At 40.4% G+C, this 26,542-nt stretch overlaps 1 protein-coding gene across 2 annotated transcripts in view; it reads right to left on the minus strand.

The window, feature by feature from the left end:
• The window catches only part of GNAO1 (G protein subunit alpha o1), a 755,346-nt gene that overhangs the window by 151,424 nt on the left and 577,380 nt on the right, over nt 1-26,542 (minus strand). For both annotated transcript variants that reach the window (XM_085638722.1, XM_085638723.1), the window contains exon 6: nt 15,984-16,113. In XM_085638722.1, the coding sequence (XP_085494848.1) occupies nt 15,984-16,113 (130 nt within the window). The remainder of the gene's footprint in view (nt 1-15,983; nt 16,114-26,542) is intronic.

Below are 26,542 nucleotides of genomic sequence, written 5' to 3' on the forward strand. Positions count from 1 at the left end.
GAAGTATTATAAAAAAAAAAAAACATGCATTCCATGCAACAGGAGAAAGATCCCATAGGACCAGCTTAGTAAACACAGGGTCATTTCTACCTTGTAGAAATGATGCTGCTGCGCAGAGAAGAGCAGTGTGGTGCCCACCAGCGATTAGGATTATCGCCCAGAGGTATGTTAATGAGCTTTGCATAATGGAGCCAATTAATTAGACTCTCTCTCCCTAGATGCAAAAACAGAATCTCTCAAGCTCACAACAGGTCAATATCACAAGAAAGGCTTGCAAAGTTCATGGCAATAAGGATTGGGAGACTGGGCTAGGGGTGTGTGTGTGTGTGGTAATTACTGAGGGTGCAAGAAATAGTAGATACTGATCCACAGTGACAGAGCTTTTAAGTGTTTGACAAATTATATTGTGGCTTAAAACCTAATATGAATCAGGTGGCAACAGATTCAAGTTCCTCTTAAGACCGAATATGCAGTGGTTTTATAGGCATGGTAAGGACACACAAATGCTTCTATTAATACAGGGTGTCTTACGACTCAGGGTTTCTGAAAATTAGCACTGCAAGAGACTAAGTGTGAAATAACCGTACACATTTATCACTGTATATGGATAACAATGGGCCGGGTTTTAAGACAATAAGAAAGGCCAAGATGACCAGCTGTTTGTTTTAAAGCAACTCAAAAGTATAAGCCTCTCTCTCCCATTTACTGTCCCAAGGGCCAGGCCTAGAAAGAGATCCATGCTTCTGTGTTAAAAACTAATATTTCCTTGCCATTAGATGCAGGAAGGAACAAGAGCTTGTCCTGGGACTGTATGACGCAAGAAAAATACAGAGGAAACTGGTGATCTAAAAAACAGAAAGAACATAAGGAACAAACAACCTGTCTCCTAGCACCAAAATAAACTATCCTTCCAATAACAGTCACTAGTGAGTAAATACTAAAAGTGAGGAAGAGAAAGTAGAAAGGAAATAAATTCACAAAAATGTTGACAGGATTTCCATCAACTGCCAAGAGAGGCCAGTGTCATCATTTGGTTATCCTTCAATCTTGCTACTACTCCTCAAAGCCTTGAGGGAAAACATGTAGCAAAAGATTGCAACTGGATAATACGAAAAAAGTCAGAGAAGAAAGTTTCAAAGACAGAGACTAACCAAAGTAGTCATGATTAATACAGCAAAAGTAAGTCGTCTCTTGTGTGATGGAAATGTGAGTGCAGTGCGTACAAGTGAAGATTAAAAAAGGAGTTGGAAGAGAGAGAAACAGCCTTTAATCACCATCTCACTGCCAATCCTGTTAAAAACATGTATAAGCAACTTTTAACAAATAGGTTGCTTCACAATGGGTCAAACCATGACGCAAACCATCAGGCTGGGCCCTTTCACCACCTAGACATCATATCGGCTCTTTGATCCAATATCTTGTTCTACATTCAGTTTTAGAATCTGAGGGTCCTAGTAATTGCCAGAATGCCTAAGTCAGTTTTGAGCTAGGCTTAACTGCAAAAAAAAGGCAATTTATTGAAAAGGCAGGGTAGGAAGGCTAGCTGCAACCAGATGACCTGAGAGTGATCTGGAGGCAGCGGGGAAAATAATCTTCTTTCTGGGTCTACCAAAAGGTCAGATACCCTACTTGGCTGTCTCACCATCAGGATCTTTGGGTGGGAAGTAGGAGGGAAGGAACAGAAGGCAGACCTAGAGCCGTATTATGGAATGCAGCGCATTTTCCTTGTTAACGCCGGGTGCACCTATCAAAAGGTGCGCCCTGTGCAAACAAGGAGAGTGTGCCGTATTACATTGAATGCATTGCCCCCAGGGCAGACCCAAATTCTTGCTGCCCTGCGGGCAGATCAATCAATTGATATATGGAGCGGCTTTGAAGCAGCCGATCTGTGTTTTTCACTGTGCAGGTGCCTGCACTTTTATGGGGTATGAGATCCCCTTGCAGGCAGGTGCAGTGGGTGACTGCATCCGCCTACAAGGGAATGTCTGGGGGGTCCGTAGGACCACTTTTCCCCCTTCAAGAGAGCTACTATCAGGTGGCGCACTGACAGTGCACCTACTGACAGCTTCTTTGACTCTGAGCCCGCGTCAGTAATACGGCGAGGGTGCAGAGGCAAAGGGATTCCCTCATTTGCATGGGGCCACTCTCCCGCGTGCAAAATAGGTAATGCCCTCTGGTGATGGCCAGCGCTATAGGTATTACAAAAGGGGCCGCACAAGCATCTGTGGCTCCTTCTGTAATATCAAAGTGCCCGGTGGGGGGTGCAAAGCAGGCACTAACACCTGTCGCGCCCTAGGACACTTCCATAATACGGCCCCCCGTGGGTTACAGGGGACTACAGGGGTCCCACCTAGGAAGGCTCTAGAAAGAATGCAGGGCAAAACATGGCACTGATGCTAATAGACTACGTTGGGGAAAGGACAGGTTTAGTCTAATGGCTTGAAAGGCTCCCCTTTCGTCATGTTCATTTCATGTAGCAGAGAGCCGCAAGGGCTGTGCAGATAGCATGAGAATACTGATCTTGAAACCAGTTTGATGCTCCTTAAATTGGAGGACGATTCTCTCAAACTGCAATTTTATTCTTACACAATTAAAGTAGAATAAAGATTAATTTAAAAACAAGCCATAATAGTATAGTGAATAAACCCACCCATGGATCAAAATGGGTCCCCCAAAGGGATAATGAAGTGACAGACTTGGTTTTCAGCAGAAAAGGCACTATGCATGTAACGAGAGGCAGAATGTTGGTGCTTATGTATTTCTCTGTGTCTGGAACTGGGGTTCACTATCTTAGACTCTTTCGGGGCATATGCAAACAATAAAACCATTCTGTTAACAGAAAATGATTAATACATGCTATTTCATTGTGGTTTCTTGAAAATGAGATGTTATTTATTTGCTGACTAGTATGAAGGAGATTGATAAAACATATTTGGCTAGTTACTTTATAACAACAAACAACGTACTTAGCATAGAAATTGTAATGGAAGTTCATATTCACTATACGTGTGTCATGCACAGAAGATCTACTGCGAGTCCAAAGGTTATTCTATTTACAAACCAGATCCCACCTTTGGAAAGTAAAATTATGAATGCCACCACAATGGGAAAGACTAGCTAAGCAATGTCCTCAAATAACTAAAGTGACCAGACTAGAAACATTATTAAAGGAAATGCATTTGTGACTCTAAAGAGATACACTTGGTTCCGATCTTTTAGGGGCAAGGTGAGGGATCCCATGTCTAATAAGTGAGAGACCCACACAGGTGACCGAGCACAAAGATATCCAGATACTCCTTTCACCAATATGGTCCTCAGGGCATGTGGAAACCCTTGAACACATGCAAGGGACCTTTTTAATGTGAGCCCTGTTGGCCTGCTAAAGACAGAGGAAACCATAATTAGTCTATGAAATATCATGACCATCCCAGTGTCATTTGCATAAAACCATACAATTTTAAAAGATATTGCAAACATTTCAAAATCATGTTCCTAACTTTATTCCTTACAAAATGGATACAAAGGAAAGGACATTTCCATAAACTCCAGTATAGAATGACGTAGCACACTGGCACCTGTTCTAACAGTTGATAATGTTAATCTACATTTTTGATGGAGATTTTTTAAAGTTCCACAAGTGAGGACTACAGCAATAATCTTGGAGAAATTTGAGTAGATGTATTAAAATCCATAGTTGGACCAAAATTAGGGATTCAATGTTTAAAAGGGTCTGTGCACACAAACATAGAACAGAAAGGGTGAAAACATGAGTGTTTATAAAAAGTAAATATAAAATAAGGCCTATTTAGTCTATAGAATTGAACCTTACATTAGTGAACACACTGTTAAAACAAGCACCTCTACATTTAAATAGAATAGCATTAAATATATTGCAGTGGAAGCAGACATTCAGTTATGTTGCCCAAAGTGTGATGAGTAACACTGTTGCAGCAACAAGAGCCCTAAAGAAAGTTAAATAGGCGCAACACAAGGAAGGCATAGTACAACTGCAAATATAAAAGTGATTCAACCACACAAAAGTGACAAAAGATCAGTCGTCAAACTTTGTAATCTCTTCTTACAGCTAAATATCACCAAAATCATGTGGCTTGCGAGATATACTGCAAAATGTTAAGTACTCAAAACCACCAAAAAAACAATGTGAGATAAGAGAGGGGTCTGAATCCAACTTGAAAAGTGATGCTCACTCACCAGTCACAAATAAAAGTTAGCCTGCCTCTCGCCCTATAGCTTTTCAGTAGGATTGGAAAAATATTTATAAATCAAGATTGAAATTTGGACGTCATTTCTGAGGTTCACAAAAGAAACAGCTTTGAAAAAAATGTATGTCATTTAGCACCTAATACAGATGGCCCCTCTTTGCTCTTACATTTTGGCAGCAAGAAAAGGTGCATTAAAAAGAGGGGCAAAATGTCCATTATGATTCTCTTGCTCACAGTAAGGGTACACTGTGCTGCCCCAGGGAACTCATTATACACAGATTGTAACTTCAGCACTGGGATCTTGTTTTTAGATTAAAGATGGCTGCCACAGGGCACTCCTTGAACCTTAAAATTGGAAGATCCCCATCATGATCTGTAAGGACCATTTTAGGACCTTAAGCAGCAAGTCCTTTAAATGCTGACTCTACTGACCAAAGAAACAGTAGAACTGTGCACTTTAAAAGCAACATCCATACAAAAATATATTTCAAACTTAGCAGTATGTTTTTTAAAGTGAGAGCATGAATGTCATCTAAGTCAGACAGGCTTCAATTTCAAGGTCATTTTGTCAAATACCTAACCAGCATCAAGGCAACATGTGATTAACATTCCACTCTGATGGTGTTTGTCAAATTACCACCTATGTTCCAAACCTTAAAACCTTTTAGTCCACTGTAAACCGTAATTGTTGCCTCTAGTTTACAGTGTACTGTACATGCTTAAAAAATATGGCTTCAGAAATGCTTCAAAACACCTTAGTATATTTTCATCGATTTTTGGGAGATACCTAAAAATCTTTACCATGCAAGGTAAGCTTGGAAGCAAAAGTTTGAAATGTCCTCCATAATTTTGCCTTTCTGCATGAAATGCTTACATTACAAAGCAACAAATTAAATCAACAGCTTATAATTAAAATATCAAAATATAATATCACCACCAGCAACAAAGAATTTTAGATGTAAATGTAAGCAAAACCATTAGGTTCATATTAATGCACTAAAAGGCTACATTGTATTAATTCAGGATCACAATCTTTTTGAGTAAACACTTCCTTGTTTAGAGATATGCTGTTATACCCTACACTGAAATCTAATGTCATTTTAAACCTATATTGAGGAGGAACCCTGCCCTTTTTAAAATGTTAAATATATATAATCCTTCAAAGCAATCTGAGATCTAACACCCCAGCATGGAGACCGGGGATACATGAACAAGACCCAAGTGGGTCAAAACACGCCATGTCCTCTTGCCCAAAAACTAAAATATTTCCTAAAGCATAGCGCTCTGATGTGGCTCACTCTCTCCGGTCCGGTGAAGAAAAGGAATTTGGTTCAACAGAGATGCACAGTCCTTCTCTTCGGTCAATAGTGCAACAGACACCGATCTGTAAATATCCACAATCTCTTTAACATCAAGCTCAACAGACCCCACTGGGGACCAGTAGAACAGTCTTTAACTTTCCAGCCAGGCTTCAGTTGTCAGCATTGCACCTCATGTAGTGTCTCACTGGTGTGAAGTTTGCCTTTTTCAGAAGACACTTTGGGTTTGTCATTACCAAGCAGCATTTTGGACTCTTCTTAAACCCTTTAAGGATACGATTGACACTGGGCAGTATTTTGTGTCATTGCCTCCAAATCTGAGAGGAGTTCTCTCATATCTTTACAAAACCACCGATGAGGGACCAGTTTGATCTTTTGGATGCTTTTTTTTTTAATGATCTAGTCTTCTTTAACAACAGCAGAATAGCTATAATTTATTAAGCAGCTCCCAAACTTTAAGTGAGCATCCGGAGATTATAAGGCAGAATGTTGGATCTCAGTTTAGTATGTTGGATTCTGTCTTAGCTCAACAAGCATGCCTCTCAGTTTAGCCACAGGTTCAAAGTCTGGCATGCACATTCTAATTTTCCCATGTTAGTTCTAGATTTGGTAACTAGGTCTAATTGTGGAAAGCAATTTTAAAGATATTTGTTAGCTTTACTTTTAGGAGGCAATTCACACTATTATGTCATAAAAGTAAAGGCTTTACAGTATCCACTATGCCGATGGAAATCTACAACTTAACTTAGAAGAGTAATAGGTTATTATTTCTATTATAAATATACTCTGGCTGAAAATACAGATGTCAACTACAGCTGCCTTACAGAAATCACATGCTCAAAGCTCAGTACCTTTTATGAGCTTATAAAAACTTTAATACACAGAGTGAACTAGAATATAACATATAAACATTTACATAAGCAATTTAAAACCCATCCTATCAAGAAAGAAATATGTAAGTTATTAAAAAGTTGCATTTCTGGGTAAGCAAGCCCACCACGAAGCTGAAATCGTCTAAACTATAAATACATCGGTTGCTATGAATTAGATGATTGATCTTCTCTCTGTAAGGCATGAAGAATGACACCATCCTAGGTTTTGTGTCAAAACTCAATTTTTTTCCAAGAAAATGAACTTCATAAAGTAAGATATGACAACTAAGCACATGCATCTCTAGCCTACCAAGCTCAGTGTACAGACAAATGTTCTCCAATGCAGAATGTGTTTCTTAAGAAATGGTGACGTAAACCTGTTGGTAATCTTGATTCAGAACCTCAAACATGGTAACTGCACGCAACGCATGAGTGAATCCTCTTATCACATTATCAGCCTCTTGATGGTGGTGCAAGATATTGTCGATGAATGTCATGAAAACATGGTTTGCTATAATTAAAACAGAGGATTATAGAATGTTTAAAACAATCTTTGTGAAAATATAAAAAGTCCTTAACCCAAATTGTATGAGCTATCAGCCATTCATGAACCTGCAAACTATCTCTGAAACTGTACAGAAACTGTCATTGAACAGCCTTAGGTTCAACTGATTCAATCTGGAATGCTTTGTGGCGATTGACTCTGGGTTCAAGTGAGGCAAAGATACAGAGGCCATCGTCAAAACGATGTAATTGGCCAAATAGATGGATATATGACGGAATTATACCCACGTATGAGCTATCTGCTACTACCTTTGATAACGCTGACAACCAATATAGTTGGAGAGACTGCCATTTCTCAGGAACATATTACACTGACAGTGTTCCTTAGAGAAAATATCTCACTGGGTGAGACTATGTTCCAACAAATATGGGGGCATTAGTTTTAAGTATAGGGTCCTGTTAAAGTCTCTTCTTTGAGATGCCAATATCTCCTCTCATTCAAACCTCAATTTGCAATGTCATTCTTGTTTCTGGTACATAGATTAATCCACAGCTTACTGTGCACTCACACCAGCTCATCTGTCTCCTGCAGTGCCTTTGGGTCATTGACAAAAAGCTGTCCCTACAGTGGACTCCACTCATTTTATCCAAGACTGATGTCATTGTTTTGGGCACCTATAGGCATTTCCGGCTCGCCGTGCTGAAAATGTGCTAGTTAGCAGAGCTCCTACTAGTCAACAGTTAGGAATCTACAACTACATTTTCTGGCATTCAGATGTGCTCTAAAAAAACAATGCACAATATTTATTTTCTGTGGCATGAATGAAGAGTAGGACAGCAATACTGTTCAGCCTCTACAGACTATTCCTTTAAAAAAATATATATATTTTATTATCAATTGCAAAACCATAATGCGTGACATAAAAAAAAGCGACATAATTTTACCCCAATTAAGACCCCACACCCCACCCACCCCAGCTACACATTTAAATAACATGTTATCATTGGTACAGATCATATTTCATAGCAAATTCATTCATGGGGAGAGAAAAAATTAAAGAAAAACAGAAAGAAAAGAGAACCAGCCCTACGGGACAGAAAAACATAAATCCTAATATACACCTAGTTAAAGTGCATCGTGTCTAACATCCACAACTCCTTACTTCTATCCAATCCAATAGAGGTCCCCATATCCTAAGACCCTTCCTTTTACTACGGCTCCCCTTCCTTGAAAAAATTAGCTTTTCTAGATTACAAATTCCGAGCACCCTAGTTAACCATTGTTGAAACACTGGTGGATAGTTATCTAGCCATGCCAAGGCAATACATAAACGGTAGATGGTCATGGCAATAAAGACCAACACTCTACCTCTTACCGGTCTCTCAACTTCCGATACTCCCAAACGAATCACAGCGGGGGACAAGGATACCTGAATATTTAACTTGTTATTCAAAAAATCTGTGATCTGAGTTTTAATGAGAGTTAGAGACTGGCAAGTGGCAAAAATATGTACCATACTGGCCCCCCTAAGTTGACATCTAGGGCATCATGAGCCTTAACCATCCCCCCCATTTGATAATCCTACTAGGAGTGTAATATAGATTAAAACAAGTTTTATAATACTGTTCATGTAGTTTAGAAGATAAGAACGACGACTGGGCTGAAGAGAAGGTTTCCCGGAAACTAGATTCAGAGATGGCCAGTTGTTCTTGCCATCTCAAAGAGTGTTTGTCAATGTCATCCTTCATACATTTGTTGAGGAGGTAATAGATTAAACCAATTGAAGGTTTGCGTCCTTCTAAAAGAGCGCCAACCAGGTCGCACCTTTGGAATCTGATCGCCCGTCCACCTTTGCGATATAAAAAAATCGCTGACTTGTAGGTACTTAAAAAAATCTTTATGACTAAAGCCAAATTCACACCTGATCTCTTGGAATGAGTTTATACCCATGATGGAGAAGAAAAAGCCCACCTTGTTTAAGCCAGTTTTGATCCAGCGTAGGGCATGTTGGTCCCAGAAGATTTCTGAGAGATACGTGTTATTATTCAGGGGGGTATAAAAATTAAGCCGGCCCAGATCCGTTAATTTACGGACTGTTGACCAGATTTTAAAGGTATTCAATAAGGTCATAAAGCAAACTTGCTTGAAGTAGTTCAGCTCAATTTGCCCCACGCCCCTTCACCTACCAATAATTCATATGGGGAAGGGAAATATTCAACTCCTAATTGCCGGGATGTTTTCTCTTGTAGCAGGGGCTCCAAATTGTGTAAAACAGTAGCCCAGTAATACAACTTTAAGTTTGGAAGTCCCCAACCTCCTCAGTCTTTAGGGAGGGTCAGAAATTTTAAAGCTCTCCTTGGTTTTGCGTAAGACCAAACAAATCGGGAGATCAATTTGTCTAATTTTTGAAACATAGGTTTCCTATCTCTAAGCGGATAGCACAAAAAAAATAAAGAATTTTGGGGAAGAAAATAATTTTAATAACGTTGCATCGGCCAGCCAGGGATAGGTTATTCAGCTTATGTAGGTCTTTCTTAGATTTTCAAGCAAAGGCTCAAGATTGTCCTTAACAATACAATACAGATCAGGGGGTGATGGCAACTCACAGATATATCGCACTCATGGCTACCCGTGAATTCTGCAGGGATATTTGATTATTTACCAAAATTAGCGTTTTTCCCCTATTTAGGGAATAGCCCAAAATTCATCCGAATTCCGCCGCCTCTTTCTCAATCTCAGCAATTGCTATAGAAGGTTCGGGCATAACTAGGGCAATATCATCAGGGTACGCAAGAGTTTTTGTATCCCAACCGTTAAAAATAATAGGGGGGATTCTCACATTAAACTCAAGCCTACGAATAAAAGGGTCTCTATAAAGGGAGAACAAAAGTGGGGAACAGGGGCAGCCCTGCCTGTTCACTTTTGAGATCACAAATGAATCAGAGAGTTCCCCTGCGACAAACAGCCTAGACTCTGGCTTAAAATATTGCGCCTTAAGTGCTTGCCGGAATTTTGGTCCTAGATTTACTTTTTCTAGCATGTTCCAGAGGTAGTGCCAGGAGACCTTATCAAAAGCTTTCTCCGCATCCAACAGAATCAAAGCCATAGGGTCTTCTCGCCACCTGGGCAGCGTTGAACAGTGTAATTACACGTCTAATGTGGTCTGTGGTGTTTCTCCCAGATATAAACCCATGTTGCCGCCCAGTTACTACTTTGCTGATGATTGGGGACAATCGGGAAGCTAGGATTTTGGAGTATATTTTAAAGTCCCCGTTAATCAGTGTGATCGGTCTGTAGGACCCGAGTTCACTTACAGGTTTGTTCTTTTTAGATAAAACCACAATCTTTGCCTGCGACCATGATTGGGGGGGCTTGTTTCCTTCAAATATGTGTGTGAACAATCCCGTTCGGCATTCCCTCAGTTCCGATGCAAATGCTTTGTAAAATTCAACCTGGATGCCGTCCTACCCGGCTGCCTTGCCTGTCGCCAGAGACGAGATAGTGGTTAAAAGCTCTTCCCAATGAGGGGTCCCTTTTAAACCCATCTGCTTTTCTTCACCAAATCTAGGGAGTAGAGTTAGATCCAGATGGTTAAAGATATAATTGTGCTCTCCCTTGCCATTTTCCATATACAGTGTCTGATAGAATCTTTTGAACGCCGACCTTATTCCTTCGGGATCGGAAATCATACCCAGGACTGGATTCCGTATCTCCCCAACTTCATTCGGACCACACTTGTCTGGTCCTTATAGCAAGTGTATGACCGACTTGTTCACCGTATTCGTAGGCTTGTTGTCTTGTACACAAGGAATTTGTCTGCTGTGTTTGCTTTCGTGATATCGTTTATAGCTGCTTTTGCCATCATAACCCCCATCTGCACCTCTTGGATGTCTCCCCCCTGTTGTGTGGCAGTTATTAATTTCCTTTCTTCCGGGGCTAGTGTGGCATATAGCTCTCGCATTTTCCGTTTGATCTTCCACACCTTGGTTAACGTGAACTGCAGGGTTTCTCCCAGAATCCCCGCTTTCAGCATATCCCAAACAATTTCCAGTGTGGTACTACCTAGGTTTTCTCTAAGGAATAGTGCTATCCAGCTCCTCATGTGGGTAAGTTATTCGTTATTAACAGTAATGCCTGCTCAAAGCTCCTATTACTACCCTTTTTGCGGGGCCCGCCCTTTTTAATTACTAAAACAAGAGGGTTATGATTGGATATGACCCAGGGGTAAATTTCGATATCGCACTCTTGGATTATAGAATGTGAGACAAAACAAAATCCAATCGAGCATGCGACTGGTGAGGAGAGGAAAAACTCTACAGACTATTCCAGGGAGCAGCTGTTCTCTGTAGCACATATTTTTGGTTTGGTAATATTTCCAACCCTCTTGTAAAATCAAGAACTTCAGGCAAACTGATTGTCTTGCCTAATAGGTACATTCTCTCAGAAATCAGTTTACTTACCAGATCAAATATCTTTGAGAAAACCCAATCTCCATTCTTTTTGATTATCACCACATTTTGTTTCTAAATTAAATGTTTGTTCAACTGGTAATAGGGTAATCTTTCATCCAAATCATACACTAAAATCAGTCCTGGCTTTATCCTTCCTTGTGACTTCATGCTCAAAATGTTTTAAAACCGCTATATTCATATGTGCTAATTCTACAGTGCACTTTACTTAATGTACTACCTCGCCCTTATTTCTGTATTTATTTGAATGTTTTTACCGATTGGCAATTGGACATTTTTTGTTTTATTTTGCAACATTGACTTGTAATATTTATTAACTTATTAATGTACTGCTCATGATGTCAACATACTACACAACTGACTGTCTAAAGAGATTGTATGACTGAGAACTTACTACATGAAATAATTCATGCTATACTTGACCTCCAGTAAAATACAGTCCTTCCAAATAACAGAATGCACATTCAAGTACAAGAACATGAATTGAAGTGAAATCTAGGGCTCAAAGCTATTTGTGCACCTCAATAAAACAAATGTGCACAAGTTATGGTATTTACAACAGGAAAATCCATTTACTCCTACTTTACAGAACCATGAAAGGAAGGATTATGCCTTTACAAAATGTATTTACTTCCATGGAAATTCTAATAGCATGGGGAAATTTCCTTGAGAACCTACTCCAATGGACCAGTTTTGTGGATGTTTGAAGGTAGGTCAACATATGGCAACTCCACCATCTCAAACGTTTGTGGGTATTCAGTACATTTTTGCAGGTAGATTCCCTCCCCAAATACCCTTAATTTACTCCGATCAAGAACAGAAGTAAATGCAATTTTGGAAAGAGAACGTTCTCAAAATATAAAGAGGTATTTATTCATAGGGGAAACAATCTCTTTGAAGAAACAAGGAAAAAAAACATTAAAGGTGCAAATACTGGATAATGAAATGCACTCTTATTAGATTTACATCTGCATAATTGGTGGCTCATGTGAGTACTCCTAGATATTTGCAACTGTTGGAGATTTTTAGGATTTTTTCTGGAGTTTCATACTAATACTATGTATATTGCACAACTGGTTCAAATGTAGGTGCCAACCTAAGACAGTAAATCTCAGACTTGTGCTATTGGACTTCTGAGATTTGGTCCACTGGCGATTTGTAAACAGAATGACATTTTTATACCAAACATGTGAGAAAATTGGATGCAAAACTGAATCTAAATAGGAGATCATTTGTCACAACATCCAAGAAAATAAGAGAATATAGCATTCACTCCATTGTTGGCAATTAAAAAAAAAGATATAAAATACTTATTTTCAGTAAGGCATAGTTATATGAAATTTGGCAACAAGCCCCTCGTCTACTATAAAAAGCTTAATATTGAAAAGCCTCATTACTGATCACCAAAAGAAAAGCACAATGGACAGATAAAATGTATTTGGATTTTTCAGAAACAAAATTGAATTTTCTCAAGTCCTGTAAATCGTTTTCATTCTATCCCAAGCTCCCCCATGCCCACGCACAATTTACAGGAGGACAGGAAACTGAACCTTAAAGTAATCAAAAACAAACAAGACTTTTAAAGATTAAGGAGAAAGGAAACATTTTAAAATACAGATTCTGAAGACCAGCAAACCACATAAGACATTCAAATTGGAAACCTGGGGTTAAGTTCAGGTGTGTCCTGAATGGTTGATAATTGAGTAAAACAATATTATTGATTTACAATGCCTTGACTGCAAAATATAAAAACTGTTTTAAAAAGAAGAAAAGTCACAAGAGCTGCATCACAACAAAGTATAAATAGAGCTACAGTTTATGCCAGTGCACAAATCTGGCAAAACTGAATAAGAAACGTTACAAATATTTGAAAAATGTGCCTGTGCATCTCTATCCTAGCCTAGATTTAATACATCAAAATATGCTAAAAAAGCATAACATTTCTCCAAATTGTTATTAAAAATTAAGTCAACCAAACTAATGATAAATCATAACATGTATTAGTAAATAATTAAACACCTCAATACAAATTGTTATACACCTATTACGTAGCTTCGGTAAAATATCTTTATGATATATGTAATGGCCAATGAAGGAGGCCCACTTAATAGAAAGGAACTGGTTAAAATGACCCTAAATTTCTATTTCTATCCCGAATTTGATTCAAAATCTAATGTGCTATAACATTTCCACAATTACATATTGTTCAATATTTCAGGAATAGGTGAACCCTTTAAATGGTTGAATACAAGTAGAAGTGTAGATGTGCTTGTTTCAACTGACCAAATGTAAAATCTCTTTCCACAGTCATCCGTTGCACTATATTCAGCAGCCACTTGGGTTGACCATGCTGATCACGGGTGAAAGGAGTTGGATAAAAAACTCGTACTGCCAATCCCCAAATTAACTTTAACCTTTTTTGCAGCACAATAGGGAAAACGTAATGAAGCATTTTGCCTTTCAGGAGAAGCAGATAGAGACAAAAGATCTTAAGTATTAAATGGAGAGAACCACATAAGATAAAAAAAACCTCAATTAAAATCTAATTTTTGAACGCATTTAGATGGTCAATGTAAAGACATACTTGATTACTGAAGTCTTTCATCAGATGAGTAAATAGGGAGTACCAACAGACTCCTTAACTGTTTACAGGTAATTTCCCAGAAGTGGTGGTGCTGTCATTCCTAGAAACTCGATTTTGTTGGGAAATAGCAACTGATCTTATAGAAAACATTTTAAAGCCAAATGGCACCACACAAATTGAGAAGTCAGCTCTACCATTTTGCAAACTGTGTGCATTCATTTTTTCATCTATTTTAGGTGTTACAATAAAACACACACACACACACACACACACACACACACACACATACATGCAGGTGGTTGACCAAATGGCTCTATGTCACTTGTACAACACTGTTCCAGGCTTGAGGTTTCGTCACATTGCTATGAAATGTTTTTGTTGTATATTTTACATTGAAACAAATGACTACAACAGCTCTCAGATAGTAATGATTTAGCGTATAAATGGCCAGAACTGAAATATGATGTGAAACAGTCATTCTGTCATTTCTATCACAAATATTTGGACAGGGACTGGACACAAACCTTGGCTGTTCAGGATACAACCTGGTAACATTCACTCAGGTCATAATATCTGTGACCCCAGAATTCCACTCTACTGTCTCCCTCCACTACCAAAATGTTTAAAGATCGAAAAGCCAAGATACTCCCTTTAGAATTAGGCTTCTTGGCTACTCTGCCTAAATTGAATGAGTAGATTTGATTAAGAAAAAAAGAATTCCCTGTTGTATAGTCTGGTCCTAGTACATGGCAGTATTAGAATGTGACAACCTGCAACACTAACTCCAACCGATCCCAACAAAAATCCAAAATGATAGGTGTTTCTCCAAATGCGTTACATTAATAAAAGAGGACCTTCAAAAAAATTCTGCAATCATGTAATCTCAAGTACGGAGACGGAATTCAAGGACACACGTTCTCCGTGTGTGAGAATGAGTAGCATACTGATAAATGCTGTCCCAAACAGAACCTGAAAGGGTGCATAAAAATGAATCACCCTTCAAACACACTCAAGGATAAGAAAATTGGAAACCACAAATCTATGACAATTACAGAAAAGGTCATTCAATAACAGCAAGAACAACATTCACAATTCTTTCAGCATACAAAAACGATCAGAATGTGTTGCTTCCAGTAGACAAGCACAGTCCATAACTGCGTCCGGTGAGGCAACAGAGGATACCTAGTGGGCAGCTGGTTCTTGGAGCCACAATATGGACCAGCCTGTGACCACACTAGTACATCAGAGACTTTGGTAATTTGTGCACAAGAAATCAAGATCATTGAAATCTACAGCATGTTACTGACAGGCATTATTCAACGTCTACCACTATCCAAAGTAACAAGAGATTTGCAGGGTGACGCTTCGGACTATTTAAAGAAACAAAAACACTAGCTGTGCCTGTGATCATAATTCATGACCTAGTGATGAAAAACCTTATTAGAAATTCAAATCAGGATGTACATCTCTGGTCCAGAGTACTACAATTACACTAAGTTTTCAAGATAACCCTTTCCATTAGAAAGTAATTATGCTAGGTTTTCAAATTAACCACATATTGTGTCCTTTTACTATCTTTGTATGTAGGTAGAGATGCTAAACATCTGTCAGGGCTAGGGCTGCAGAGGGGTAAAACAGGGTATCCTTTACACCAAAATGTGTATTCCTCATATTCTTTGACAATTACCACACCATCCTATAACAGGTAAGCTTGACAGTAAAAAGTGTCTTGAAATAACCACATACCAGAAACGAGTCTCATGGAAACTCTTATCCAACACTGCTGAAAAATGCCGCGTACCACCCCTCAAGTGAGTCATGATATCAAAGAAGATAAAGTATCACATAGTTTAGCAAATAACTCAGAACACTGTGGGACTGTGGGGGAAAAAGCATCTTTTCCTGGAGTGAATGAGAGCAGACTGGAGTCGCCTGGCTCCCTGCATCGAGAGAGGAGAAGCCATGTGCAGTAAGTGGTAGAGAATGAGCAGAGCTGCCTGCAGGCACTCACCGTGGTTTCGTCTTCATGCAGCACCTGATCATAACCACTCAGTGCGACGCAGAAGATGATTGCGGTGACATCTTCAAAGCAGTGGATCCATTTCTTGCGCTCGGATCTCTGGCCTCCCACATCAAACAGCCTGGAGAAGATAAGAAAACATCTTGCATCAGTCTCGGTTGTACCTGAAGGGGCACAAGCTGGTACTCTGCGTCAGCGCGTCTCTGGTGCCTAATTCACATCACACAGCAGATCATTCGCCTCCTCTCGCCCAGGTTTTACAACTGGTGAGAGGATTTTCATGAGCATCATATCTGTTCTTTACTTGGCGCTATCTGATTAATGACTAATATCACGAAACCAGCCATCGCAACAGAGAGGTTCCAACCTCTGTCAGCAATTAAGGAAAAGACACTAATGTAGCGTTTGATTTGTCCAGGAGATAAGTAAGGCAGGTATTCCCAAATTTTGAAGGCACTATACTTGCTTTTTTAGGGGTATGTAGGCGCTCTTAAACACTGTGATCAAATAGGTTGGCCCACCACCCACGGCATGCGGTTTACTGTTCTACATTGATCTTAACAAGTAATCTCATATGGAACAAACCGATCTGCCCTTTAAATATGTTTTCAGTGTTACAAACAATCAGCTTGGCCCTATTATGTCATGATAAATTTGCTAAGATAAAGGGGTGCTAAATTGAAAAGGTAATGTGAACGTGTAGTCTGAAGTCAAAAGAAAAATGGAATAATACGCAAACGAGGATTGTATCCTTATGGTATATGTGAGTCTGCATTTCATGTAGGCTTAATGCATGAGAGGAGGCAGCGCAGATTATGATGAGCAGGACCAGTTCCGCCATGTGCAAGGGAGAGCAACAGCAGTTTAGGTGAACTGAAGAACCGAAGAAGACTCTCCCAGCACAGACAGGGGCATAGTTTGACTTACAGACCCAACTACCTCTGGGATCAATAGCTAGCAGTGATTTTCTGTGGTCTCTGTGTAGAGCTAGAAAGAGGGAAAATGTTAAGCTGACAGCCACCGTGGTGGCGATTAACAAAAAAACACCAAAGCACACCAAATGGTTGTAACTATCATCCAATTTCAAACCTATGTGGTTCAACGAGTCAGGCTCTGTACTGTGAATATGGAACTTCTTACTACCATGCATCAGAACAATTCCAAGCACTGAAACCCATACTCTTCCAACACCACCTGCAGTCCCCTATATGCGGAGCCTCTTACCACGGCACAAAGTCTGGACTGACTTGGTGCTCTTCTGTATATTCTACTGCCTGCAACCATCCTGCAGGAGCTCTGACCCCTTATAAAAGGGACAACAAATGTATATTGTGTGCTTTGGTCTGAAGGTGGCTTGGAGATTACCTTCTCGCATGTTACTTTTTTTAATATATCTCTACTTTTTTCCTCCATCTGATTTCCTATAATATAATTAGTTCCTGTGTAAAACGTTCTGATACCCTTCGAGCTTTTTCGCATTATACAGTAACTGTAAGGAATATGTTACTTACCCTGTTAGCATCTATTAGTAGCTTGTAGTGCCGTAGATTCATATGCTTAGCATACTTCTCCTATGTAGTGTTGGACTTGGATGATTACAAGTGGTTTCTCTTCGAGAATTTTTTGCGTCACGAGGTATAGTGACTCCCCCTACAGTCTGTATAACGCATCTTCCTAGGCTCCTTTTTAGGTCTCGCCTGGCGAACGCAGCGCGAAGCGCTGTCGCCAGCGAGATCTATTGTTGCTGACTTGCCTCGGAAGTGGGACAGGAGATGGGCACGCGCATGGTCTCGGCGGATTTGAGTTGGTGTACGCGCTTACAGCCACGCGGCGTGCACATCTCCTGTCCCCCTTCCCTCGCAAGCCAGCATGCAGTTTCACTTTCGTCCTCACCAGCCTCCTGTAATTTTTTTTTTAAATGCGCTCGAGGGCTCCAAGCGCGGCGCGCTTTAAATGTACAATATGCAATTTATCTGAAAGCTTCCATGTCAATTGCAAGCAAAACAAAGCCGTGGCTGGTAACACGCTATCCTTTAAACTGCAATTGATTTAATTACAAGTGAGAGAATGACGCACGAAGGGAAAAAAAACACGTGCAAATACTGAAACGCAGCATACTCACTTTATAGTGCACCATACCACCCCCTGAGCTGCCAGACGCCACCTCGGCTACTACCGCTTTCGCCACCGCGCTCGTATGTTCAGTGTTTGTTGCCACTCATCGCCTCAGCTACCGCTTTGCCAGCGTTCGCGCATGCGTAAACCACTGCCTCACTCACACCTGCGGCTCCTAAGAGAAGGCGGAGGAGTAAATTGACAAACTAGACCACATACTACTAAATAGGCAAACAGGTGTGACGGCCATATTGGATGTAGCTTTACTTGCTCCGTGATTAGCTACCCAAGTGACCTTGCGGATGTGTCCCTTTTATAGGAGTTTGTCAACTAATGCTCCATCTTGCCCACTGTGCTCCCATAAAAGCAACTGGAGAGAATTGTGATTAAGAGAAAACGAGTGGACTAAGAGGATCCGGGTTCTTCACTGACAGTTACTATCAATTGTGCAAGCAGACGTGGCTGGTAACACGCTACCCTTTAAACTGCAATTAATTTAATTACAAGTGAGAGAATGACGCACGAAGGAAAAAAACGCGTGCAAATACTGAAACGCAGCATATCACTTTATAGTGCGCCATACCACCCCCTGAGCTGCCAGCCCCCACAACACTTTTCACCCTGGACTCTACGTTTAAATAGCCGCAAAGGTTTCCAGGCAAGGCGGCAGCTACATCTAATTAAATAACTGCTCTGGTGGCTCCTTTTTTACCATCATCTCAGACTCTGCATTTTTTTTCCTTTGCCAAGCGATCAGCGGAGCTCCTTTCAAGGAGGGCGGGGGGCTTCAACTTCATTTAATCTCCCCGTCCTGTACCCCAAAATCAATTCCAGCCGGAGTATCGTAAGATGGCAGCAGCCATGTCGAGCTGTATGTGTAAAGGGCGGCAGCTACATGCTACAAGTAAGTGACTTCGTAATTAAATAGGAGCATTTCTTTTCAGCATGAATTTAAATGTTTTCCATCTTGGTTGATACTTTTGTGAACTCCGTGATTATGTACAAAATGGTATGTCTGAGCTGCTTTGTATGTGTTCTGAGGAATGCTATCTTTTACCTTCTGCAGTGTTTATGTTCACGAGGACTTATAAGAAACATTGGCATCTCTGCAACTTCATGTCCAAATGTAGCTCCGGGGAGTTTGTATATAATTTATTTTTTTTGTGCAGTTTTTTATAGCGCGAAATCAACCCCAAGATACTGGGGTGCTTTACATGAGGGATAGTTACATTACACAAGGACACATTTTTGGTAGGCACGTGGAGATTAAGTGATTTGCCCAGAATCACAGAAGCATTTGCAATGCAATGTGTCTCGTATTACTGAAAGTTTGAGCTATTGGTGTTGCTAATAATAGTTCCATTATTGTTAGCAACGCCAATAGCTCAAACTTTTAGTAATGCGAGACCTATTGCATTGCAAATGCTTGTTTAGATTGTTTTTCAGCTCATCGGGTGAGCGTTAGAAAAGGAGTAGTATAGTAACAGAGAAGATGAACATGCAAGTGAATGTTATTATAATGTAGAAAAGTTTACTAAATAAGTATATACTTCGCCAAAAGTGCTGGAGAGGAGGGTGGGTGCATATGAATTTGATATTGATACTTGTAGGTTAAGTAACATATTCCCTTTGTAGCATGTGTTGGCTGAAGATACATATGCTTAGTATCGTATGTAAAGCAGTGCTCCTCCAAAGCGGTGGTTAGCTATTGGTTGAGGTAGATGTTTGAAGAAGTATTAGTAATACAGCTTGACCCAGCTTGTTGATTAGCTAAGCCATCAGCACAATCGTGTTTTGTGAATGTATGGGGATATTCCATGTAGCTGCCTTACAAATATCCTCCATTGGGAATGTTCCCTAAAAAGCCATTGAGGCGCCTTGTTTTCGTATGGAGTGAGTGGTAGGAGTTACAGTTTGTACTCTCTTTGCTTTGAGATAGCAAGTTTGAATACACTGCACTATCCATCTAGCTACTCCTGCTTTGGATATAGGAAATCCTTGTTGTGGTTTTGCAAATGGAACAAAGATGTTGTGTTCTGTGAAAAGGTTTAGCTCTTTCTATGTAGTGCATTCATGCTCTATTAACATCTAATGTGTGTAGAGCTTTTTCTGCTGCAGAATCCGGTTAGGGGAAGAAAAACGATAACTCAATTGTTTGGTTTGTATGAAAAGCTGATACTACCTTTGGCAAAAACTTAGGGTTAGTACGAATACTTATTGAGTTGGAAATATTTGAAAGATAGGCTCCTCTAATCTAAGTGCTTGTAACTCACTTATTCATCTAAGAGATGTAATAGCTGCTAAAAGACCACTTTCCATGTGAGGAACTGTATTTCACAAGAATGAAAAGGCTCAAAAGGTGGATCCATTAGTCTTGTGAGCACAATATTGAGATTCCAGGCTTGCACTGATGGACTGGAAGGTGGGATGACTCCTTTTAATCCTTCCATAAATGCTTTAGTTACCGGAATTTTAAAGAGTGACATAAGTTGCCTGTTTTGCATGTAAGCAGCTAGAGCTGCTAAATGTAACCTGATTAAAGTATAAGCAAATCCTGCTTGCTGTAAATGAAAAAAATAACCAACAAGGTATTGTACTGTTGGGGTGATAGTGGTTATATTGGTTTGTCTAAACAGTAATGTACAAGCGTTTCCATTTTGCTGCATAGCAAGCTTGTGTTGTTGGTCTACTTGTTTGAGGATGTCCATAAATTCCTGTGTCAGATTAAGGTGTCCAAACTCAAAGATCTCAGGAGCCAAATCACTAGATTGAGTTGGGAGGAATTTAGGTGCATTACTTCACCCTTAAATAACACGGGACCTAGATTCCTGAGAAGTTCCTTTAAACCTTTGGCAACCCCCAGAACGTTGCGTTCCAACACGGCTCACATGCTTCAGATTCCCAGAACAAGAAAAGTGACCTGGGGAGACAGATGTTTCACCATAGCAGCGGCGAAATTGTGGAACTCCCTTCCCCTTAACATAAAGATTAGTCCATCTTTGATTGTCTTCAGAAAGCAGCTAAAGACTTGGCTGTTTTCCCAATGACATTCCTGTAGATCACTTTATCCACCGTTTCAATGTTTATTATCTGGTTAGTTAGCCTTTAGCTGCTAGCGCCGAGACACCTACGGGTAATTGCAGCGCTTTAAAAATTGCCAAAAATAAATAAATAAATAAATTCTGAGTAAACAGATGTGGCCAGAGAGGCAACTTCTTGTGTGGCACTACGGATAGTTGCAGTAGGGATGTGTACCACACCTTTCCCGCCCATGTTGGGGCTATTAGGATGAGTGTGAGGGATATTTGAGTTAGCTTTTGCACCATGTATGGAATTAGTAGTGGGGGGAAAAGCATAAGCAAATATCCCTGACCAGTTTATCCATAGAGCATTGCCTTTGGATTGGTGGTGAGGAAACCTGGAAGCGAAGTTCTGGCATTTTGTGTTGTGTTATGTGGCAAATAGGTCTATCTCTGGGGTTCCCCACCGTTGGAATTATGAGTGTAGGAAAGTCTTGTGGATTACCCACTCGTTGATGTGTTCTGCTGAACAGACCTGCAAAGTCGTCGTCCATCTCTAGTTGGTATTCTGCTAGGAGGTCGATTTTGTGATGTATGGCTCCATGCCAGATGCACTTTGCTAAGAGGGAGAGCTGTGATGAGTGTGTACGCCCATTTTTTAACAATGCATTGCAATCATATTGTCTGTGCGCATCAAAGACTACCTTGTTGTGTGGACGATTGCAAAAAGCTTTGAGAGCTAGTTGAATTGCTAGAAGCTCCAGATGATTGATGTGTAAGCGTTGTTGTGATGTTGACCATAGACCATGTACAGCAAGGGCTTGCATATGTGCCCCCCAACCCTGAAAAGATGCATCTGTGGTCACTGTGACTTGCGAAATTGGAGCCTTGAAGGGCCAACCCTGCAACAGATTGTTGCTGTTCCACCATTGCAGAGAGCGATGGGTCGCTGGCCCCACCAACACTAGATCTTGTAGATGCCCCTCCGCATGAAACCACTGTGATTGCACAGTGCGTTCCAGGGATGCATATGTAGACGAGCATGTGGAACTATGGCTATACAAGATGCAATCATCCCAAGGAAGCTCATGATTGTTTTTACAGTGACTTGACGATGTGGGTGAAAAAGAGGTCATGCGAGCTGGATCTTTTGCACTCTTTCTCGACTGGGATAGGCTTTACTCGTGGCTGAGTTTAAGGTTGCACAGAATGGTTGTATTTGCAATGTTTGAAAGTGAGATTCTGTTATGCGGAGTATAAACAATAATTTGTGAAGAAGGTTGATTATCTGTTGTGTGTCCTATAGACACTGTTGTTTGCTTGGACTTTTGATGAGCCAGTCGTCTAGATAAGGGAAAACATGTATTTCCCCCCCCCTTCTGAGATGGGTTTCCACCACTACTAGGCATTTGACAAATACCCTTGGAGCTGTAGTTATTCCAAATGGTAAGACTTTGAATTGGTAGTGCTGTCCGTTGACCTGAAAACTGAGATAGCACCGGTGTGTTGGATGTATGGGTATATGGAAGTCGGCATCTTTGAGATCTAGTGCGGACATGAAATCGCCCTACTGCAGCAATGGTATCACATCTTGTAGTGTGACCACGTGAAATTGTTCTGAAGAGATGTCACTTAAGCGTGCAGAGGTGTAGAATAGGCCTTAATGCTTTGTCCTGTTTCGGAATGAGGAAATATAGTGAGTATACTCCGTGTCCTTGATATTGCTTCAGAACTATTTCTGGAGCACCCTTTTGAAGGAGAGCTTGACCCTCATCTTGGAGGAGTGTCAGATGTTGTGTTTACATATTTTGAGTCCTTGGTGATATTGTGGGCAGGGTAGTTGTGTGTTCTAGTAATACCTGTGTTTGATGATAGAGAGAACCCAATGATCTGTGGTAATTGAATCCATTGTTGAAGTCAGTGTTGTAGTCTCCCCTCAACTAGTGTTGTATGAGGATGGGAAAGAGTTAGTTGGTCCCTGCTTGGTAGGTGTAGTAGGTATGAAGGTAGAACCATGAACTTTGCCTCTATTTTTTTGTAGTGAGGCCTATAGTAGGATCCCCTAGAATATTGTGCCTGGTAGGAACCCTGTTTTTGTAGCCGACCTGAGTATTTGAATGTACCAGGGCTTGTAGCACCTCTGTGTTGCCCCCTGCAAAAGGAACCCATATGTTGAAAAGTTTGAAAGGACTTGGCGAGGTCTGTGTCCTTTTTTAATTTTTAACCTGTTGGCTGAAGAGATTTTGGCCATCAAAAGATAAATTTAAAAGAGGCGGTTGGACCACTGGCCAAACCCTGGATACCCTAAGCCATGCGTGGTGTCTGATGAGAATACTGGTGTTTATTTCTCTGGCGCTGTGTCAGCAGAATCTAGCGTACACTGTATATCAGCATTGGATATGACCCAACCTTCCTCCACTAATTGAGTTCCTCTGTTGCGATACTGTTCTGGGAGGTGTTGCAGTAGTTCCAGCATCCATCTCACTGTGCCTGATTATAACGGGATAGCAATCCCACAGAATTGGCAAAGCGCGGATAGTTAGTTGCTTGTGCAGCCACTTGTTTCCCTGCAGCATCGTATTTTCTGCTTTCTTTATCTGTAGGTGGGGCATCTCCAGTACTTTCTGAGCGTGCCCTCTTTCTAGTGGTGTGTACAACTAATGAGCCAGGGGGCACCAGACGCTCAATGTATGTGGGGTCCGATGGACATGCCTTATATTTCTTTTCCACTCTTGGAGAGATTACTATAGATTTTACCGGCTGTTTGAAAATCTCTGTTGTGGACTTGAGCATGCCCTTTAGCACTTGCACAGACAGTATTGTTCTGTGTGATTTATTGAGTGTCTCCACTAAAGAAATCTTCCTCTTGTTCCAGTGTGTGTAGGTCTACCTCATGGTAGCATGCTTAAATTTGCACACGCAGCAGCCAACTCCTGCTTTGGTAATATAAGCAAGCAGCAACAATATTATGACACTCCTAAGAGACCACTTCACTAAACATATTTCAGTACTCCAAGCTCCTATATTTGGACAGTCGAACAGAGACCACAGTATCACTGCCTAATGTCAAGGATGGATTACTTAAACCTTACATTCCCAGATTTGTCCAATGAATATTTGCTAAGACCTGCAGAGGAGACATTTCCAGGTAGCTAGCAACTGTTTGGGAATAAGGAAATGCACTCACACCACTGAAATTGCTCCTTTTGCCTAAAATATAACACAGGGTCTCATTTTAAGTGTATAAAGTAATTGGGGTTGAATGTTCTCACTCAGTTCCCTAGCTCTGTATTATTACCTATCTTGAGTAATCCTCTCATCAAATGTAAGACAATACAAGATAAAGGGGCTGATTCAGAGTTTGGCCAAGAGGGTACTTAGTCACAATGGCGACAAGTACCCTCTCCACCAAACTGAAGGTCCACCTAACAGATTTACAGATAGGCCAACTTTAAGTATGCCAGCGACAGAGACTACTCCATCTCCAAGGATGACTTACTCCTCTGATAGCCCGACAGAGTAAGGGCCGTCATAGGTTTTGCAATTCAGCTGCCCACCCAATTTAAAGTGACCAGATTTCCCTACTCCTTACCGTCAGGTAAAACCTTGCTTTAAAGGCAGTGAAATCTTCTAAATGACCTCCCCACTTAGTGTGGGGAGGTCAAAAGTTTTTCATTTTTCAAAAACAAAATCTCGCTTTGGTATTTGGTTTTGAAAACATGGTAAAAGTTTAACAGACGGTACAGTCATTTTGACAGTACCATAGGTCAAACTTTTAATAGATTGAAATAAAACACCATAATGGAGATTTCTGCCAATGTTCCGAGACGCCTGCTAGGCTGGCAGATAGCTCCAAATTTGGCAGGCGGAGGACCCTTGGAATGGCAGGAGCAAAGTACTCTGCCATACCTACAGATTTTCCTCCCTATCCCAAAGTCGAAATCAGGCCCTATGCAACGACCAAGTAAACTTTTATTAGCAATCAAAACCCTCCTCAACAGCAAATGCTAGTTTAAAAGTCAGTGAGTTCTACTGTTATGTCATTCCACTTTGACCCAATCACACTGTTCTCTTGTGGTGAATTTTCATAATAAATTCCTTGGAGCATGTAGTTGTGTACAAATAGTCCTACATAGATAGATCTAACTTCGCCATATACCAACAGAGGTTTGTTCCTCAAGTCCCACAAAGCTCCATAGATATTAAAACTCTACATTTCACCATAGTTTCAGCGCTTAAGTGAACAATAGTATCTAGCAATCATTGTGCATCAGCTCCCTTTTAATTTTAAGTATCAAAATTCCCTCCCTCAAAGTCTCATCACACCAACTTTTTAAATAGGCCCAAGGCCACTTTTATATGCTTCTTAGACCGCAGGGTCAACCAGACAGGCTCCTCTTTCATCCCGATTACTTCTGATGAGGATTAATAAGTTGGGTAGGGAAGTCTCCCTTTCGCCTCTTCTCCAGTGTCGCTCTGGCATCCTAGGAGGTGTATGTTCGCTATGCACTGCTTGTTCTACAGTTACTTGACTTTGGACTGCAGTTTATAAGCAAAGCCTAATGTTCAGCGTTCATCTGAACTGCCTCCACGCTAACCACAATTCAATTTGTCTACTGTATTTTTACACTACCTTATTTGCTGAAATTACATTAAGAAAAACACTTCTGAGCTTTGAGACTCACAAGTCAAAATTAAAAAAAAGCATTATCATCAGAAACCAAGTTTAAATGCATGCCAAATGAACTTGTACAGCTCATATCAATAAAATGGCAGCTAAAACATATCCAACCATGGCCACTTTAGATCCTGATGAAGGGAGTAATTATAAATTTCAAAATGAGTATACTTAGTTAGATGTGCCAAGTCAACATTGAAATCATTTATGTAATATTAATAAAATTACTGTAATGAAACATACAAAGAAATTGTAGCCAACAATTTGAAATATGATGTACTAAAAAGGAATTGCATTTTTTATTCTATACAAGGGTTGTGTCACTAATTCAATTAAAATAACATTCTTGTATGAAAAGTGATTATCAAGTGCCAGAGTGGTATACCGCTTACTCTGTGTGACTGTAAGTAGAGTATGCAAGCTGAATATTATTTGAGTGAAACAAGGGTGAAGCACGTTACCATTCAGCACAAACCAGTTCACAGCTCTTTTGTATGTTCCTTACATTTTGACCAATCTAACTGACAAACAATGGGTCACAAACCATTCAGCTAGTGTGCTAAGCTCAACGCCTGGTGCCGGGTAAGTGAGAATTAAACGGATCATGGGGCATTTTTTTGTAGCACCCATGCAAAGAGAATTAAGTGGAATGAGAATTCTTCAGGTTTAACTTTCCACTCACCGGATCATTCACAAAAGAAAACATGGGCGAAAAACCAAAGAAGAAATACAGAACA

This window comes from Triturus cristatus, chromosome 12 (genome assembly GCF_964204655.1).
Source record: "Triturus cristatus chromosome 12, aTriCri1.1, whole genome shotgun sequence".
In the NCBI taxonomy this organism is placed as follows: Eukaryota; Metazoa; Chordata; class Amphibia; order Caudata; family Salamandridae; genus Triturus; species Triturus cristatus.